Raw genomic sequence first — 18,692 nt, 5'->3', positions numbered from 1 at the left:
GATTCTGGTAGATGGGTAAATGGGTATTAATTATAGTATTCTTCATTTGTGGTACATCTAAACATTTTTATAATAAAAAGTAATAAAAAGAAAAGCTTCACTGGCCTATTACAATTTGTACAATTGAATGTGAATAATTTAAAGGTCATGTGGGAGAACTTTTGAAGAACACAGATTAAAGTTTACTTTTTGTTAACTGAGTAATATACAGCAATCAAAGTGTCCAAAGAAGAGAAATAGAGAAAGATATGTACGTGTGTGTATGTGTGTGTGTATCTGATTTCAAGTGCTTTACCAAGTGAATTGTTTCAGACAAGGGGCTTCAGGGTCCCCTACAGGATCCTCCAGTGATGAAGTTATTAGGATAGTCTCCTAAGTATATGAGTAGGTATACAGTTTCCCTTCCCAGCCTGAAAGGAAAGATGCATTTCTGGGGTCACAAATGACAATTCTGCCTGAATCCCTTCACTGAACCCTTCACCTCTGACCTTTCATGGCCTTTTAACATAGTCGTTGTGTTATTTGGATATTGTTAACCACCACAGGTCACTGAGGAATGGGCTAGGAATCCTCTCACCGGGAAGGCGTGAGTTCCAAGGAGTTCATGTAAAAATTGTAAAACTTCAACCTTTTGAGTCCGCATGCAATGTCAGCACCTACCTTCTCTTTATTGGTACTTTCTGGCGGATGTTATTGATTACAAAAATAACACGCTTTTACCGCATTAGTGCAATTTTATGTCAAGAACTCAGCTGACAACTCACAGAAAGAGTGACAGAAAAAGACAGAGAGAAGCAGCAAATACTTACACTTTGTCAAAGTTCTAGAATGCCTCTGCTTAAGCCTCGAGAACATAGGACTGAAACAATTTTTAAAAATAAAATAAAAAATCTATTGTGCAGGAGTTGGCTGCCGGCTGCATGAACCCTAGTTTTTTTGACTGTGTCATTTGGAGTTTCCCTTGGTTGGCAATAAAGGTTGTACCACATTCTGGGGATAAAATCCACTGTGCTTTCCTCTTTGTGCAATGCTTTCTCCTGGTTTGGTAGAGACGTTCTAGAAGAATTGGTTTGGTTTCATCTTAGAATTGCACATTTCAGAAATGGTGGACTATATTCATCATACTCTTTTTCTTTGAGGATCACCATCCCTTTTAAGTCCAGTGAACTAGCCCTCGTGTCCTCTACATGTACTTGAATTTGGTCTTGGAATGAAAAATGAAAAGTAGGGGCACCTGGGTGGCGCAGTTGGTTAAGCGTCCGACTTCAGCCAGGTCACGATCTCGCGGTCCGGGAGTTCGAGCCCCGCATCGGGCTCTGGGCTGATGGCTCAGAGCCTGGAGCCTTTTTCCGATTCTGTGTCTCCCTCTCTCTCTGCCCCTACCCCGTTCATGCTCTGTCTCTCTCTGTCCCAGAAATGAATAAACATTGAAAAAAATTAAAAAAAAAAAAAAAGAAAAATGAAAAGTAGAGAGGTGAGAAAAAGAGGTGAGAAAGAAATTCATTCATCTCCTCATTAGGGTGTGATTCAGATCTTCCTCTGACCTTAGCATTCTAACTGGAGTTTCTGCCTATAAATGATAAATGATAAATGATAAATGACACCTGCTGCCCATGTGTCATTCAGTCCATTAACAATAATGATGACATGGGTCGCATGGGTGGCTCAGTTGGTTAAGCAGCAGACTCTTGATTTCAACTCAGGTCATGATCTCACAGTTCGTGGGTTTGAGCACCAGGTCAGGCTCCGTGCTGCAAGTGTGGAGCCTGGAATTCTCTCTCTCTCCCTGCGCCTCACTCCCAAAATAAATAAATAAACTTAAAAAAAAATAGTGGTAGCACCGCTATCGAACCTTACAAATTAAATCTATCATCAGCCCTATGCAACTAACAGATCAATCTGTTATTAATACAGTTTTACCTTGTTAACGGTGCTGCTTAAGTGGACAACTGGAATGTTTAGAAACATATTTTTATGACTAAGGAAATGGTAATTTTTTTTTATTTTCTAAAAATAAACTTTGTGTATGCAACATTCACAATAGGATTATTTTCAAACAGGAAATGATCCAAAAGAATATCATCAAAGAAGCCCACTGCCATCTCAGGGCTTTGTATGCAACCCAAAATAACACGTAAGTTTCAAAAGAGTGAAGCAGCACAGACCTTCATAATAATAGATACAGCACATCAAATTATTTTTCTGTGATCAGATTATGTAGATGCTACTAATTTTATTTGTTACAGTTAGAATAAATTTCACTAATTGCTAATCCTACCTTCAGGAGACGCTCCCGATGTTGATTCCAAAACAGGATTTGGTATTATGCTTGATGTTGATACAGATATTTCTGTTGCACGAGTTGACGGTAATACACCAGTGATTGTGTTGTTAACACCTGAAAAAAATAGCTTATGTTAAAGCAGCTGCATTGAAGTTTACAATTTATTTTGCCAGATAACACTAGTATATTTAAGCAAAGTAAACTGTATGTATATGGCTGCTAACCCAGTAAGCAGGGCATGGATTTGAAATTAATTTTCTAATTGTAATGAATTCAGCCTTCAGTTCAATATTCATTCACTAACTCTGCCTGCCTCTCACCAACGACATGAATTTTCAAGAGAGCCGGCAGGAGCAGTCTATAGCTCTGAAACAAAATGATTCCTGAAACACTTAGGAGGAATAAATGTATAAATTGAAATTTGACAATTTTTTTATTTAAAACATTTTTTTAACGTTTATTTATTTTTGAGAGAGAGAGAGACAGAGCACGAGCAGGGGAGGGGCAGAGAGAAAGGGAGACACAGAATCCGAAGAAGGCTCCGGGATCTGAGCTGTCAGCACAGAGCCCGATGTGGGGCTTGAACCCATGAACTGTGAGATCGTGACCTAAGCCAAAGTCGGCTGTTTAACCGACTGAGCCACCCAGATACCACTAAATCTGACAATATTTTTAAGCCCACTTCACTAACGTTGTGAGATGAACTAATTAAATGGATTTTCTCTGGGCAGTGGATGTTTTACTAAATATTTTCATAGAACACTGGAATTATTAAGTAGTAAAATGTTGGTATTCATACATCTCTTCTTGATATAAAGCATTCCCTCCACTCTCTTTTTCTATAAACATTCCAAAGGAATAAAATATATTTCATTTTTAATTTTTAAAAAATTTTTAAAGAAAGACCATACATTTTATTATTTATTTTTATTTATTAAATGATTTAGTTCTCTAAATTGCAACAATCAAAGGCACAAAGATGAAGATGATAATTATTAGGTATATTACATATTTAGCTTTAATAATTCCTTTTTGGCAATAGAAGTCAATATTTAATAGTAAGTTGTAAATTTTCATTGAAATATTATTTATTCAAAGTGAAGTATATAGAACTTAATTCTCAGTGATTTATGGAAATATTTGTTTTACACAATATTATAGAATTTGTTAGCATTTATAGAATCCTTTTAATCTTGCATTTGTTGGTCTTGTCTCTATACAGTCACTGTCGTGTTAAAGATCAGAAAATAGCAAACAAAAATGTATAAAGGTCTTGGACAAAGTATTCACGTCCATGGAAGGCATTGTTTCTGTGCTGTTACCTCGTCTGTATAGAGTATATATAGTATAGCATGTTAGTTAAGAGTATGGACTTCGAGTGACAAAGACAAGTTTCAATGCCAGTCAAATTGGGTATGTCATTGCAGTAAATACATTGACTTCTCAAATTTAAATTTCATCCAAGATTTTCCTCTTTGAATCTGGGAAAAACCAATAATCTTGCACAGTTGTGAGCAATATTTCAGGTGTCATGAGATAGAATACACTTCCTGTTTCATTTTATAGACTTGAGGTGCTTGGAAGTGTTAGCACTTGGCACTGACTTTGTTTATACGCAGTACACAGAAATTGCTTGATGTATTCAACACGTACAGATTTGTTCAGCACATTCAGGAATGACAGAACTGCCTTTTCACAGGCTTTACAGAAGTCAAGTCAAAAGCTTTTTTCACCTGTGGGTGCACTTCACACCCTCGGTCTCAACCCCTTCCCCCAGTAGGGAGAAGGAACATAGCATGCATGAGGTTATCTTTTCTGTCAGTCATTTTGTTCTATCTTTCTTTTCATCCCAGAATCTTTGATGTAACACTCATTTCTAAGTTGAAACTGAAGTTGAAGAAAGTTATTCAAAGAAGCACATTCCACTTTGACTGGAAAATTCACCTGTAAATAACTTAAATGATCCCTACCTGTCAACTCGCTGAATAGTAGCAATCTCAATTTCTGAGTATAATCAACATCCCTGGAGACTTTTTTCCTATTTCTTTCCTCCCTCCCTCTGTTCCCCCTTTCCTTTTTCCCTTTATTTTTTGCTTCTATAAACAGTTACTGCATAACTAATATGGAAAGCATGATAAGATCTAATAAAAGGCTCTATGTTGTACCACATGGTATCACCCATGAGTAGCTCTCAGTCTGTTAAGGAACATAATGCCTACACACAATAAATAATCAAGGATATTCTGTATGGGTTGTGTAGACCAGTGTTTTTCAAACTACAGGTTATGAAATAATTAAAGAGTAATTAAAATCTAGTTAGATTACAGTCAGAGGTTTTGCCAAATAAAAGAGGAAAAAACATTAGAGTGATATTGCAGATAATGAGGGTAAGTATTGTTTCATGAAGTTTGTGCACGTGTGTGTGTGTGTGTGTATTTGAATAAAACATTTTCAGTGCACAATATGTTTCCTGCTGTGATTCCAGCTAAAAATTAGAAAGCTACCGGACAAGAAATTGGGCAAGAGTTTGTAAGATAAAGGATGACCACCATGTTGACATGAGCAAGGACTCCGTTATGAATGAGTTGACATAGGAGCTAGGGCTTCAAGAGTAAGTAACACGTCCACATAGCTAGAAGAAGGGGTATGGACAAATGTCTGGAGGGGAAGTCAGAGGTGATTGAGCACCTTGCAAACAGTTGTATCTGGTTGGATTGCTGTATGCTCTGAAAGAGCATAGTTGGCCTTGTCTGGTACAATACTGGCAGCTAGATCATAAAGGACCTTGAACACCAAGCCAGGGACTTGAATCTTTATTAAGTAAGGAGCCATGGAAAGTGACCAAATAGAAATTCCACTGTAGGAAAAACAATGGGGAAGTGGGTGGGGAAGAGAATGAGACAGCGCTAACCGAACTGATCTGCAAGTCCCATTTTTATGTTTACCAATGTCCATGACCTTTTGAAGTCATCATGTGAGATTAGTGAGTTCATATCCATAAAATGACTTGAGGCAAACTAAAAGCAGGCAAAATTTTAACCACTGTGTGGTAAGATTGGGAGGTACTGGGAGGCTTTTCCTCCTTACCATACTTCAACCCATTTGGCTACTGAGTTCCCTGAGTAAACTCTTCATCCAGTAGCACTCATCCATGTCTTTGTTATTAGTTCTTCAGACTGTCCATCAAAGAGAATGCCCTCCTTTGGCAAAGACTGACAAACAGCCTGTGGAAGTATTGAGTGTCTCTATGTGCCAGGTGCCATGTGAGCATTGTTTCCTTTAATCCTAAAAAGATACTGTGGTGCCCATACTTGTATGATCAGCACTTTACAGATGAAGACAGTGAGGTTCAAAAAAGATGAGCAAGTTGCCCACACTATACAGTGGGAAGTAACACAGTTGCAATTTTAACCCGCAACCCCTTGAATCTTTACTCTTACCCACCACAGATCTTGCCATGGGAAGGTGGTTCCATGCAAAGCCACATACTTCTGCTCTGCCTTTCACAGGGTGTGATATTACAGGGGTAGAAGTGACTTAGATGCACAGATGTTTTGCCCTTATGTATCTAAGATGAGGAAGCAGACAAAATACCTCACTGTTTTTTTTAAAAAATATATAATTTTGTCATATACATTACATACATACACATACAAAATGTGTCCCTCCATGAACATCCATAAAATAGACTTAGAGCTCTGAAGGAAATTTCCAATCTACTAAAGCTATTTATGTTTGAAAAATAAAAATAGAGATTTACTCAGTTGGAAAATTCTGCAAATAGAAACGTTCTTCTATTATATGGTGGGAAAGAATTATTCTAAGTACCACTGTTGAAGGTTTTATTGACCACGATGCAAGTAACCACCAGTTATGCTTTTACAGCATTTTCTATAAATTTCTCTTAGGTCGATCTGGTCTCATAATAAACTATTGAGGATAATGGCTCATTCTGAAATATTTTCTCTTCACAAGACATGATGAGGTAGCATTTCATTTTTCTTTAGCTCCAAAGTAATTAAAGACAAATTTCACAAGAAGACCTGTGCTTCGCATCTTTGCTTATGTCTAACCAAATAGTGCTGTTCTTAGGATGCTATAAGGAAAACAGATGGCATTTTATCCTGATTCCACCCTAGACTGAGAGAGTACAATAGATACCATGACACTAGTTTCCCATACTATTAAAGGATGAAGCAGGATTGGGATTTTTAAAAAAGTAACTATTTTAATTACAGAAATCATGAGAACTTGGAAAATTCAGCTTACAGATGAAAACCAGGTATCGTATTTTTTCCTATTTTCAAATGATCTGGTCATCTACTCCAGTCTTCTTAGACGTACTTTGTTATTACGTTTCTAAGTATTCACAAGTAGTCTCTAAAAGTTAGAATTTTAGGGGTACCTGGGTGGTTCAGTCAGTTAAGCTACTGACTCTTGATTTCGGCTCAGGTCATGATCTCATGATTCATGGGATTGAGCCCCATGTCAGGCTCTGCATTGACAGCACGGAGCCTGCTTGGGATTCTCTCTCTCTCTCTCTCTCTCTCTCTCTCTCTGCCCCTCCCTGCTTGCTCTCTCTCGCTTTCGAAATAAATAAAAACTTAAAAAAAAACATAAAAGTTAGAGTGTCATCCATCCTCATAATGAGCGGTATCTCTCTAGTTATCTTTTCCCCTACCAAGTCTATAAGCAAATTCCACTGGAAAACCACTACTAGAGAGGGTAGATCTTACTTCCTCTAGATGAACACAAACACTGAATGACAGTAACTTAGAATTCTAAGACTTGAGTCCTCAAAAGAACTTCTAAAAATATCCTATTGTAACAGAAACCCGACATTTTATAGCTTAGAAAATGTATGAATTTAAGATAGTTTCAAAAGATCATAGCAATAATTACTAAAAAAGTTCCCTTAATTCCCAGTTGAGCACTCTGTATTATGTAACAGAGAAAAACCTTTCTTCCCCCCATTCTACTAAATGGAATACATTTCTGATGGAGACAATGCCAGGAGAAAAGATTTACTTTGCGAGTTTTATCCATAAACAAAATTTCAGAATAAAGTTTTAAGCTCTTTAAGGAAACAAAAGAGTGATTATTTAAATATATATATATATATATATAGTTACAGTGTGTACAAAATACTAATTACTTAATGGTCTAATAATCCTCAAAGTACAATTTTTATGTAATAATTTCATAACCTAGATCAACTCATCTATGGAATTCAAAGTAAAGTAGATAGTTTTATATTTCAATAGCATATAATTTGTTATTCCCACTAATTCATGTTGTTTTCATACAATATCCCCTCCTGTACATCCCCACTTCCTCAAGCTTTTAAAAACTTTACACACATTTTATATTGAAATAAAGTAACTGTCATTTGTTCAGTTTTCACTTGGGTTCAGTTATCATCTCCTATGCATCACAGCTTATAATGAATATGGATTCACTTCTTAAATTTACATGGGATGGCAGTGCATGAATTGGGGTGTGGTAAATAGCGGGAGGGCATTTTTCATAGCAACTTGCCAGTAATTGCTAATATTCCAACCTTGTTCAACTGATACCCTATTATCTTCTTTGTTAGTAAATGATCATTTTTGAAGTTTAAGCTGAAAATTTTAATTTTCCCTCACACATCAAAAAATATAGATATTGAAGTATATGAAAAACTATAAATATATAATATAATACACTGTAAGTTGATATATGAAAGTAAAATATATTTACACATGAATATAATGAAATAAACAAAGGCATAAATAAAATATAATACCACTTTCTCTATTCCTATCAAAATAGAATATCAAAATTCATGAAATGGGGCACCTGGGTTGCTCAGTCAGTTAAGCTTCTGACTCTGGATTTTGGATCACATCATGATCTCACAGTTTGTGAGTTCGAGCCCCGCATCAGCCTCTGTGCTAGGAGGGCAGAGCCTGGTTGGGATTCTTTCTGTCTCTCCCTCTCTCTGTGCCCTCTCCTGCTCACACACACACTCTCTCTCTCTCAAAATAAATAAATAAACAAGAAAAAAAACGTAAAACACAAATAACCCAGCACCTTCATGAAAGGCAAGACACCAACTCCTTTCCATTATCAGTGTCTTATCAACACATTCTTACACCAACAGTAATCCTTCTCTTTTGACATAGCAAAATTAATTTTGGCTCATTGCCAACTGAATTAAATACAATTAAATCTTTATCAATTAAAATAAAATAACAATTATTCAGTGATGATGTGCCTTTGATGATTTCTTCTGTTTGCACTGACCCAAAATTTTATAATGTCCTATTTTAAATGTATAAGTAGCTCACTAGCCAATGAATTGTTTACCACAATAAACATTTGTTAAGCATCTATTTCATGAAGAGCTAAGCAAAAATAGAAAAACATGTTTTTCCAAGGGGACCTTAGAGTTTATTTGAATACTCAAGCTATACATATGTGAACCAACTATCAGATTATGCTAAGATGCTGTATAAAATGGTGCTATGTAATTAATACTATGCATAGCTGTTTCTGTACAATGTTAAGTGAAATCAAAGTAAGGTGATGTTTCTCTTTGTGTCAGGGACAAATAGAATCATTTTCTCAGAGGGAGAGATTTCAAAAAGAATTAGCTTGGGGCGCCTGGGTGGCTCAGTGGGTTAAGCATCCGATTTCGGCTGAGGCCATGATCTCGCAGTTCATGAGTTCAAGCCCCGCGTCGGGCTCTGTGCTGACAGCTCAGAGCCTGGAGCCTGTTTCAGATTCTGTGTCTCCCTCTCTCTCTCTGACCCTCCCCCGTTCATGCTCTGTCTCTCTCTGTCTCAAAAATAAATAAACGTTAAAAAAATTTAAAAAAACAAAAAGAATTAGCTAACTGAGACATTAAAGAAAGAAAAAAATTATTTCATGGGAGAAAAGAAAGCAAGTATACACAACCAGAAGAAGAAAGTGAAGGGAGCCAAGTAAAAGAGAGGCCATATAACAGAAGGTCTGGGAGGGGATAATATTAGACACTTATAAGCAGAATCTTTTGGGAGAGGAAAGTAGGAAAATCCCACTTTCAACGAAAACATCAGAGCTAGTGGCAACTCTTGAAAAAAGGATTTTAAATTTCCACTGCATTTTCAATTAAGACTAACAAAATACCTTAGCAAGCACACAAGTTTTGAAAATGCTTCAATTTCCTAGGCGGAATGAATTGGGAAGGTAAGAAGAAAAAAAACCCTCATCTCTCACAGAGAGGAGACAAAAAAAAAAAAAAAAAAATCAGATAAGTGGCAGAAAGCTGTGCCCGAAAGAGGAAATCTCCTCAGGTTACCAGCCATCTGTGAGGTGGGGAGGGAGAGCCAAGCCTGGCCGGCTCCGAGCATGGACAGGTGTCTCAGCCACCTGGCCCCTCTGGGGAGAACAGGAAGGCAGCGTTGCCTTGGTGAGTTTCTTCAACAGAAAACAGCGATGTCGGCAAAATGGACCTGAGAATTCAAGGTGTTTTGGCCGACGAGTGGATGGAAGCGTACAGGCAAATTTCCTCCACTCACCCAGATGTCAGGTTGGAAACGATGGGGCAGCACAGTTATTTCCTTCCACAAAAATAACCGTGACTTAACAACAAAATCAGATTCCATAATAATGAGATATTTGAGATTGTGAACCCTATTATCAGGGGACTTTTTGTATTCTGTTCAAGATTTTAAGATTTCGATTTCAAGATTTGTATTCTGTTCAAGATTTAAGAGTTTCGAGGCATGATAAGGCAAAGGTTGGATTTAATATTTATAGGGGTGGGAGTCAGAGGAAAAAGGAACAACCTGGCCATACTCTCCGGCTCTTAGACAATCATCCCACGGTCCCTCCCCCACAGGCCGTAGTCTGAGGCCGGAGAGGAACTGTGGTTTTGGCAGCCCAGAAAAAACATCTTCCAAGGAAACAAGGGGCTTAGGCTTCACACATTCTTATAGGCACCAGCAAGTTTCAAAAGCAAGTCTCTTGGACCCATCTCATGACTTCAGGAAGGAGACCAACTTGGGTGCCCTCTCAGTCCTGCGAGGAACAGCACTGCTCTGTCCCTTCTCGGGGCTTCACGTAGGGGCAGTGATACTAGAAGACAGTGGAGTCCTATTCTCTCTCTAATGGCACCTCCAGCTTTCCTCTGAACTTAGGATGTAGCCACTTGAGACCTTGGGTCTTAACTATAGGCTCTCCTGAGTGTTTCTTCAGAAACCGGGACAGGCTCACTGGACACTTTCTACCAGCAGGTTACATTTGTTTAGAGTCACGACTTATACACATGAAATGACATGATGAGAGATGGAAGCAAGACCCAGACTTGGCAATTGTGCCACCGGCTAACTGTGCAACGTGGTATGAGCCACTCTTCCTCTCCGGGCCTCAGTTTTCTCTCTATAAAAAGCGTCCATTGAACAACTTCTCGTCAACAATAAAATTGTATTACCGCTAGGATTGAATTGCAATGGAAACATCCATGATGGCAAATAACAAAGTACAAGTTGCACTTCCACATACCAAATGAAGGCTTGTACTTCAGCAGTTATATACAATGGATTTATGGGTTATTAGTGCTGCCCTGGAGAAATTTGAGCCCAGAAGGGAATTCCGTTATTTCAATGGGGCAAAAATGACTGCATTCATTTGCAGTTTGATAATGTTACCTGGACTAAATGTATTTCCCTTTAGGGTGTTGGTCTACTCAGAACTCAAGCAAAATGTGAAAGACAAACTTTGAAACAGACGTTGGGAATACTTGGTTTCAGAATTTTCTTTTCAACGTAGAAGAGCGAGTGTAAGAAGATGAAATATTTTTTATAGGTGAATTAATTACTACATGAAAGAATAGAGCCCAGATCAAATAAAGTAGTCAATTCCTTCTCAGCAATGTGTGTGGGGGTGTGTGCTCATGTCTATTTTTAATTAGTGACAAATGCATTTCCAAAAATAGTCTACAGTATTGCATTTGGAGCTAGAAAATAATATTTGGCTAAATTTGAGATATCTTGTTTATCATTTCATCTACTTTTATTTTTGTCTTTTCTAAACGTAAAGAAACACTCTCTAGCTATTTTAAAATGTTTTTTTAAATTTATTATCAGCTGAGATACTATACTTTTAGTTGTAAAGGCATCAAATAAAAGAATGAAAGAGTTATTTCTACTTTCTAGAAAGTCAAAGATAATCTTTTCTTGCCTTGAAAAGAGTTATTTGAAGGGACAAAAAGACTTTAAGGGATAGATATTCCAAGGACACAAACTCACCTAACAATAATTACTTTCCATTACATTTATTGATTTTAACGACAATTTTGTGAAACAGCTGAACAGACACAAATGTTATCTACATTATACAGATGAAGAAATGGAGGTCCTGGTAACTGACTGTGACTTGTCAGGATGCAGAGTTAGAAGGTCTTAGAGCTTGTTTAAACCCAAATGTTCTAATCCCTCTTTTGTGTTTTTTCCCTCCACATTGGCTAGAGTTTTAGAACTACAAGATCATCTTTGTGATTGCAGTATTGCTATGCCAATACTTGAGTAGTTTAATGACTTTAATGTATGGTATTTTCCTCTTATATTATTGCTAATTGTTATAAAAAGAAATGTAGCTAATTAAGGTACGTAAAATATTAAAAGTAAAAAAAAAAAAACAGTGATCATCGGTAGTACTTCATCAGTTTGTGGCTGACCAATCACTCATCTATCAGAGATTATTAAATAAATCAAATTAAAACAAAATCTCTTAGCTCAAAGTTTTATCTTCTCTTGTCCATGAGTAGAACATTCATGTGAAACAATTTTACCAAAAAATTAAAAAAGTAAGAAAGTCAACTTCTATTGTAATATCAAATGACTCAGAAAATTTATGAAAGGTGTTTGAAGGTACGACTTTTTAAGTGTCTTCTTCCCTTTATTTGTTACTTGTCTTAGATTTAGGACAATGTTGTAAAAAGGACTGTTTCTTTTCTTGTTTTGGGGTAAAGCAACGGTGTTAAGGTAAATACCTTATTGTTTGGTCTCACTTTGATAGCAAAATCACTCATTACCTTTGTCACATCAAAAAACTATTTTGTCCCCTTAATTTTATTTGCATCAAATTCTTTTCTAACGTATATATTCAGTATCCCCTGTAAATGCAAGAAAGGCACTAAATAAAGGAAAATCATCTCTTAGCAAGGTTATAAAGCAAGGGGCAGGGTAGTGCTAGGAATAGGGGTCTGGGGCCATGTTACCCAATCCAGGCCCCACCATCGACCCACTGTGCAACTTTCTGCAAATTGCTTAACCTCTTTAGCTTCAGTTTTCAATATTTTGGAAACCTACCCTATACGGCTTCTGTACAGATCAAACAATGATACATATAAAAAGGTAAGAGATGCAGTCAACAGCTGGATTACACATGAATTTATCCCGACTAAAAAGTCAGTGAAATGAGGTACATTTTAGAGTTCTATCATTAGGTCAGATCAATTTATGTTTCTGACTTATACGGCCTCTAAATACTGGAGTAACTACTTACGGGGCCATGTCTAATACAGTCAGTAGGTTCGAGCTAGGAAAGTCTTTCTGAAAGAACTTAAACTCCTCCTGAGATCATAACCTAATTCTCCCAGTTATGCCCTCACGTTGACAACCACTTTGCCGGATTTCTTAAATTATTTTTTCATTATTCTCTTTTTCTAATTTCCTTATATCATTTATTTCAAGGAACAGATTAGGGTAGCAGAACAGAAAGATTGAAAAAAGGATAGAAAAGGACAGAGAAAAGAAAACTTGGGAATTGGATGCACGTAGTAGAAGAAAGAACTTTTTCCGGTTGTAGTCCTTAGGCCCATGGTTGCCGATGTGCTGTGGACACGGCACCAATGGAACCTGGGGAGTTTCTACCGAGGGTCACGGTCTATATTCACACGTGAGCACCAGATGACATACGGAGGTATCGAATCACTATATTGTACACCTGAAACTAACATAACATTGTATGTTAACTACACTGGAATTAAAATAAAATACAAATTTAAAAAATCTGTATTCACACTAAATATTGTGTGTGTGTATTGAAAAAAATGATCCACGCATATACGCTAATATTTTAAAATAGATGTAGGTTCTATTGTGAAAAAAATGATCCACGCATATATGCTAATATTTTAAAAGAGATATAGGTTCTATTGTGATTAATACCACTTTTAAAGAATTGCTTAATATTTAGTAGCATTCTGTTTCCTCAATTAGCGGGTGCAAATATTATCCCACTGGAAGGGGAGTTCGCAATCTTTCCACGTAAATGAGGTATTTCTCTTCAAAAAAGTTTGAGGACCACTGACTTGTGGATCTAAGTACATCAATAACAGTATAATTTAGTTAATTTGGCTGAAGGCATCGTATAGCATCACAAAACCACCAGAATTTGAAATCTTGTCTGATCCATTGCAACGCAAAATTAGGGCCATTCTTCAAACACCTGTGACTCATACTTTTTAATTAGAAACAAACAAGCAAAGACTGACAGAGGCGCCGATTTAGAGCCCCTTTGTTTCTAGTATATGCCAGTTCTGGGTGTTAGAACAATAGCACGTCTTTTCTTCCTCTGATTCTCTTTCCCCAAAGGTCCTCCACTTTTGAGAAGGACAAACTGCCTGAACCACACATCCAGTAGTGACCCATTATGTGTTTACACAAGAACAGGAAAGTAGGCATAGTGTCTACTTTCCGATTTCAGACTCTAGCTTTTATAGGGTATATTTTCCAAATTAAAAAGATTTCGAACATTCCATTAGGACATCATCAAAGGAGTCATTTGTGGTGCGTTAATTAAATCTAACACATTTAAAAATAACTCTGCATGTTGTGGGCCAGATGCAGCCTTTGGAAAAAGAAGGAGCCCACACTGAACATTGCAACAGATTTTTGTGTTTAATAGTAGGCAACAGACACGTTTCCAGAATATGCTCTCAAAGCCTGGTTGGGAAGTGTCTGCTCTGCTCGCAGCAGGAGAAAAAAAATCCATATATAAAGGAGAGGGTCACCTGGGTGGCGCAGTCGGTTAAGCGTCCGACTTCAGCCAGGTCACAATCTCACGGTCCGTGAGTTCGAGCCCCGCGTCGGGCTTTGGGCTGATGGCTCAGAGCCTGGAGCCTGTTTCCGATTCTGTGTCTCCCTCTCTCTCTGCCCCTCCCCCGTTCATGCTCTGTCTCTCTCTGTCCCAAAAATGAATAAACGTTGAAAAAAAAAATAAAGTAAAGGAGAACAAGAAGTAAATTATATACTTTCACCTCTCAATCAACTCAAATTTGCTTCATTATTTAAAAGTAGTGCCCCAATGCATGATATTGTCCAATTTTAACCAGAAGAATGAACCACTCCAAGAACCCTTCCCAAATGTCAAGACAAAAAGTAGGATGGCAAATTTGTTCTTATCTAAAAACACATTGTCAGTTATAGCCTCATGAAAAATAATTTTGGAAAATAAAAAGGATGTTCAGAACTATATGAGATGTAAGAGAAAGGTCTAGAGAGAGCTGAATTGCTTTGTCCAAAAGCAAAAAAAAAAAAAAAAAAAAAAATGGACTCAATGTTTTACCCATAAGAATGAGAGAAAGATGTGGGGAAAGAGGAGAGAGAAAAGGCTGAGAAAGAAGGTAAAACATCCAAAGGACTTTTCAGACCAAGGACATCTAAAACTCACTCTTTAGGTACCTGGGTGGCTCAGTCAATTAAGTGTTGGATTCATGACTTTGGCTCAGGTTATAATCTCATGGTCATGAAATCCAGCCCAGCATCAGGCTTCATGCTGAGCTGAATGTGGAGCTTGCTTAAGATTCTCTCCCTCTCTGTGTCTCTCCTTCTGCCCCTCTACCCCACTCATGCTCTCTCTGTCTCAAAATTAAATAAATGAATAAATAAATAAATAAATAAATAATAAAGCACTCGTTGCATTGTTCTTATGTGAAACCTCCCTTTTCAGTAACATCGGCTGCTACACACACAGTGTACAAATACCCACCAAGATTTTAGTTAAGTGGATCTTTCAAGGGAATGCATGAAGGAAAGGGGAGCTGTGCTTTGGTTGTGGTCAGAGTGAAGTTAAAGAAAATGTCACAAGAAACCAAAAGGAGTACATGATCTGATGGATACAGGAAGTAGGAAAGAAAGGTGAGAATGAGGACTTAATCCTCCCTCTACGACAAAGGATTTGCAGAAACATCCAGCATTGGGCTTTAAAAAATTTATATATATATGTGTGTACATATATATATTTTATATATATAAATAAATGTGTACATATATATATTTTACATATATAATATTTATAAATTTTTAATGTTTATTTTTTTTTGAGAGAGAGAGACAGAGTGTGAGTGGGGGAGGGGCAGAGAGAGAGAGGGAGACACAGGATAAGAAGAAGGCTCCAGGCTCTGAGCTGTCAGCACAGAGCCCCATGTGGGGCTCGAACCCACGAACGGTGAGATCATGACCTGAGCCAAAGTCCGACGCTTAACCAACTGAGCCACCCAGGTGCTCCAAAATTTTTTATATATTTTTTAATGTTTATTTATTTGAGGCGGGGGGAAAGGGCAGAGAGAGAGGGAGACACAGAATCCAAAGCAGGCTCCGGGCTCTCAGCTGTTAGCACAGAGCCCAATAAACTGTGAGATCCCATAAACTGTGAGATCATGACCAACGCTCAACCCACTGAGCCACCCAGGCACCCCTGGGGGAATTGGGCTTTTACCCAGAACAGAGTAAGTTGAATCTGAACATGGTTTTATATTAAAGGCTGGAGACACCCGTGTGACATCTGAGGTATATATAATGATTTTTTTATTTTATTGAATGCTGCTTACTAGTCTAAGAATCAGATTTGCTAAGTCACAATGATGACAATGCATTTACTGAGCAGAGGATAAACCATAAATTTGTTCTGTAGAAAATTGTTCCAGACAGAGTGGGTTATAAACTGTTTGCTTCGCAAATATGGAGGGAGAGATTATCAGAACAAATAGACTCTACAGAACAAGCATTTCAATGCAGCATCAGTAATTACTTAAATCAGAGATATCACCATTGTTGAGCAATAAAGTATTTCCTAAGTGTGAAGGCCACCATTACATCACAGTTGACATTAATCTGCAAACTGATTTTTTTTTTTTCTGGTTTGGGTGACAAATTCATGCCAGAACAATTAAATCTACTTTCCTGACAAAGTAACAGAGATGTTAACAAGAGAAAACAAAATAGATGTAATATCACATTGTTACCATTATATAATTAGTGTCTTCTATTGAAATAGACGTTGAAGAAGTATGATGCTCTGTATAAACATTGCTATTAGTTTAAAATCCTTAGGCAAAATGTACCAGAATAATGAATTTTCAAGCAATTCTAGTAAGTAGCTTTAGCATTTATCTGTGTATCTTCAACTACTAGTATAGTACTTGACAACAGGCCCTTATTAAATGTTAATTAAAAGATAAACATCAGTAAATTTTCCTGAATAGCCAGACTTTTCAAAATATTGCGGTTCTTCTATCATTTTAAATAGAATTGCCACTGGCTAAAAACAGAAAGTAAAAACAGGTTGAATTTATATTGAACATATGACTCACTGTTGAAGCCTCATATTGAAATAAACTTTCCCTGTGTAATGGTAAATCCTTATTCCTTACACTTTATTACTATTTGTAAGCATATCTCTGCTCTTTGGTGACCTCAGTAACATTGAAGACTGGATCAATTTGGACTTATGATACTTTTTCTGATAGAGGGTCGCTTTAAAATCTGGGAATAATTTGTAGGGTACTTTCTGTGTTGTTGGCATCTTTCTTATCTCTAGTGAGACTTCTGTAACATTTAGAAGCATGATTCTTCATACTCTCCCTGGACAAAGGTTGAGGTAGAACGTATTTGCTAAGTTCAGAAGAGTTACTTACCAACTATCAAAGTGTCCTCAGAACTCTTGTTAATTTTAACAGCCTACTAGCAAGGAAAAATGAGCTGGCAAAGTAAATGCCAAAGTTGACTAGAGCAGCCTCCTGAGGTTTAATCTCCAGGAAAGTGTGTCCAAAATTGTATCCACTCCTGTACCACTTTTGTTGAGTCTCTATATCCTTTACTCTGCCTGCTCTTAGGTCCTTACTCTTTTTCCTAAAAGTCAAGTCATGAGCAGGGAGGGGCAGAGAGAGAGGGAGAGAGAATCCCAAGCAGACTCCGTGCTGTCCCAGCAGAGCCCAATGTGGGGCTTGAGTCCAAGAAACCTTGAGATCATGACTTGAGCTGAAATCGAGTTGGATGGTTAACCGACTGAGCTACTCAGGCAATTAAATTAAAAAATTTAAATTTTAAAAATTTAATCCAGTTTTTAAAAAGAAATATTATATTAGTACCACAAACGAAGAGTAAGATCTCTCTGGTTATTAAAGTAACCGTGAAAATAAAAACATGAAAAAAAGTAATGTTCCATATAGATACTATTAACTATGGTCGTTCCATGCTTGGTCCTGTGTGCTCCATGTTGAAAAGTGAAATTAGTGAGTGTTAGGCCATAACAAAGACATAAGGACACCAAAAATATGCTGAGATAACCAAAAGCATAATAGAGATTTGAGTCAAGGTTATTGAATTCCATGACATTCATCCCCCAAATCATCTCAAGTACCACCAGTTGTACTCATTACATGCCCTAGGAATATTGCTCTAGCTTCTTTTTTTTTTTTTTTTTTATAATATATGAAATTTATTGTCCAAATTGGTTTCCATAAAACACCCAGTGCTCATCCCAAAAGGTGCCCTCCTCAATACCCATCACCCACCCTCTCCTCCCTCCCACCCCCCATCAACCCTCAGTTTGTTCTCAGTTTTTAACAGTCTCTTATGCTTTGGCTCTCTCCCACTCTAACCTCTTTTTTTTTTTTTTTTTTTTTTTTTTCCTCCCCCTCCCCCATGGGTTCCTGTTACGTTTCTCAGGATCCACATAAGAGTGAAACCATATGGTATCTGTCTTTCTCTGTATGGCTTATTTCACTTAGCATCACACTCTCCAGTTCCATCCACGTTGCTACAAAAGGCCATATTTCATTTTTTCTCATTGCCACGTAGTATTCCATTGTGTATATAAACCACAATTTCTTTATCCATTCATCAGTTGATGGACATTTAGGCTCTTTCCATAATTTGGCTATTGTTGAGAGTGCTGCTATGAACATTGGGGTACAAGTGCCCCTATGCATCAGTACTCCTGTATCCCTTGGATAAATTCCCAGCAGTGCTATTGCTGGGTCATAGGGTAGGTCTATTTTTAATTTTCTGAGGAACCTCCACACTGTTTTCCAGAGCGGCTGCACCAATTTGCATTCCCACCAACAGTGCAAGAGGGTTCCCGTTTCTCCACATCCTCG

At 37.4% G+C, this 18,692-nt stretch overlaps 1 protein-coding gene across 2 annotated transcripts in view; it reads right to left on the bottom strand.

Annotated features, from left to right (window-relative positions):
• The window catches only part of EMCN (endomucin), a 104,839-nt gene that overhangs the window by 62,705 nt on the left and 23,442 nt on the right, over nucleotides 1–18,692 (bottom strand). For both annotated transcript variants that reach the window (XM_045471825.1, XM_045471833.1), the window contains exon 2: nucleotides 2,279–2,398. In XM_045471825.1, the coding sequence (XP_045327781.1) occupies nucleotides 2,279–2,398 (120 nt within the window). The remainder of the gene's footprint in view (nucleotides 1–2,278; nucleotides 2,399–18,692) is intronic.

This window comes from Leopardus geoffroyi, chromosome B1 (genome assembly GCF_018350155.1).
Source record: "Leopardus geoffroyi isolate Oge1 chromosome B1, O.geoffroyi_Oge1_pat1.0, whole genome shotgun sequence".
In the NCBI taxonomy this organism is placed as follows: Eukaryota; Metazoa; Chordata; class Mammalia; order Carnivora; family Felidae; genus Leopardus; species Leopardus geoffroyi.
The sequence above is the reverse complement of the archived record's forward strand: the minus strand, read 5'-3'. Positions and strand labels throughout refer to the sequence as shown.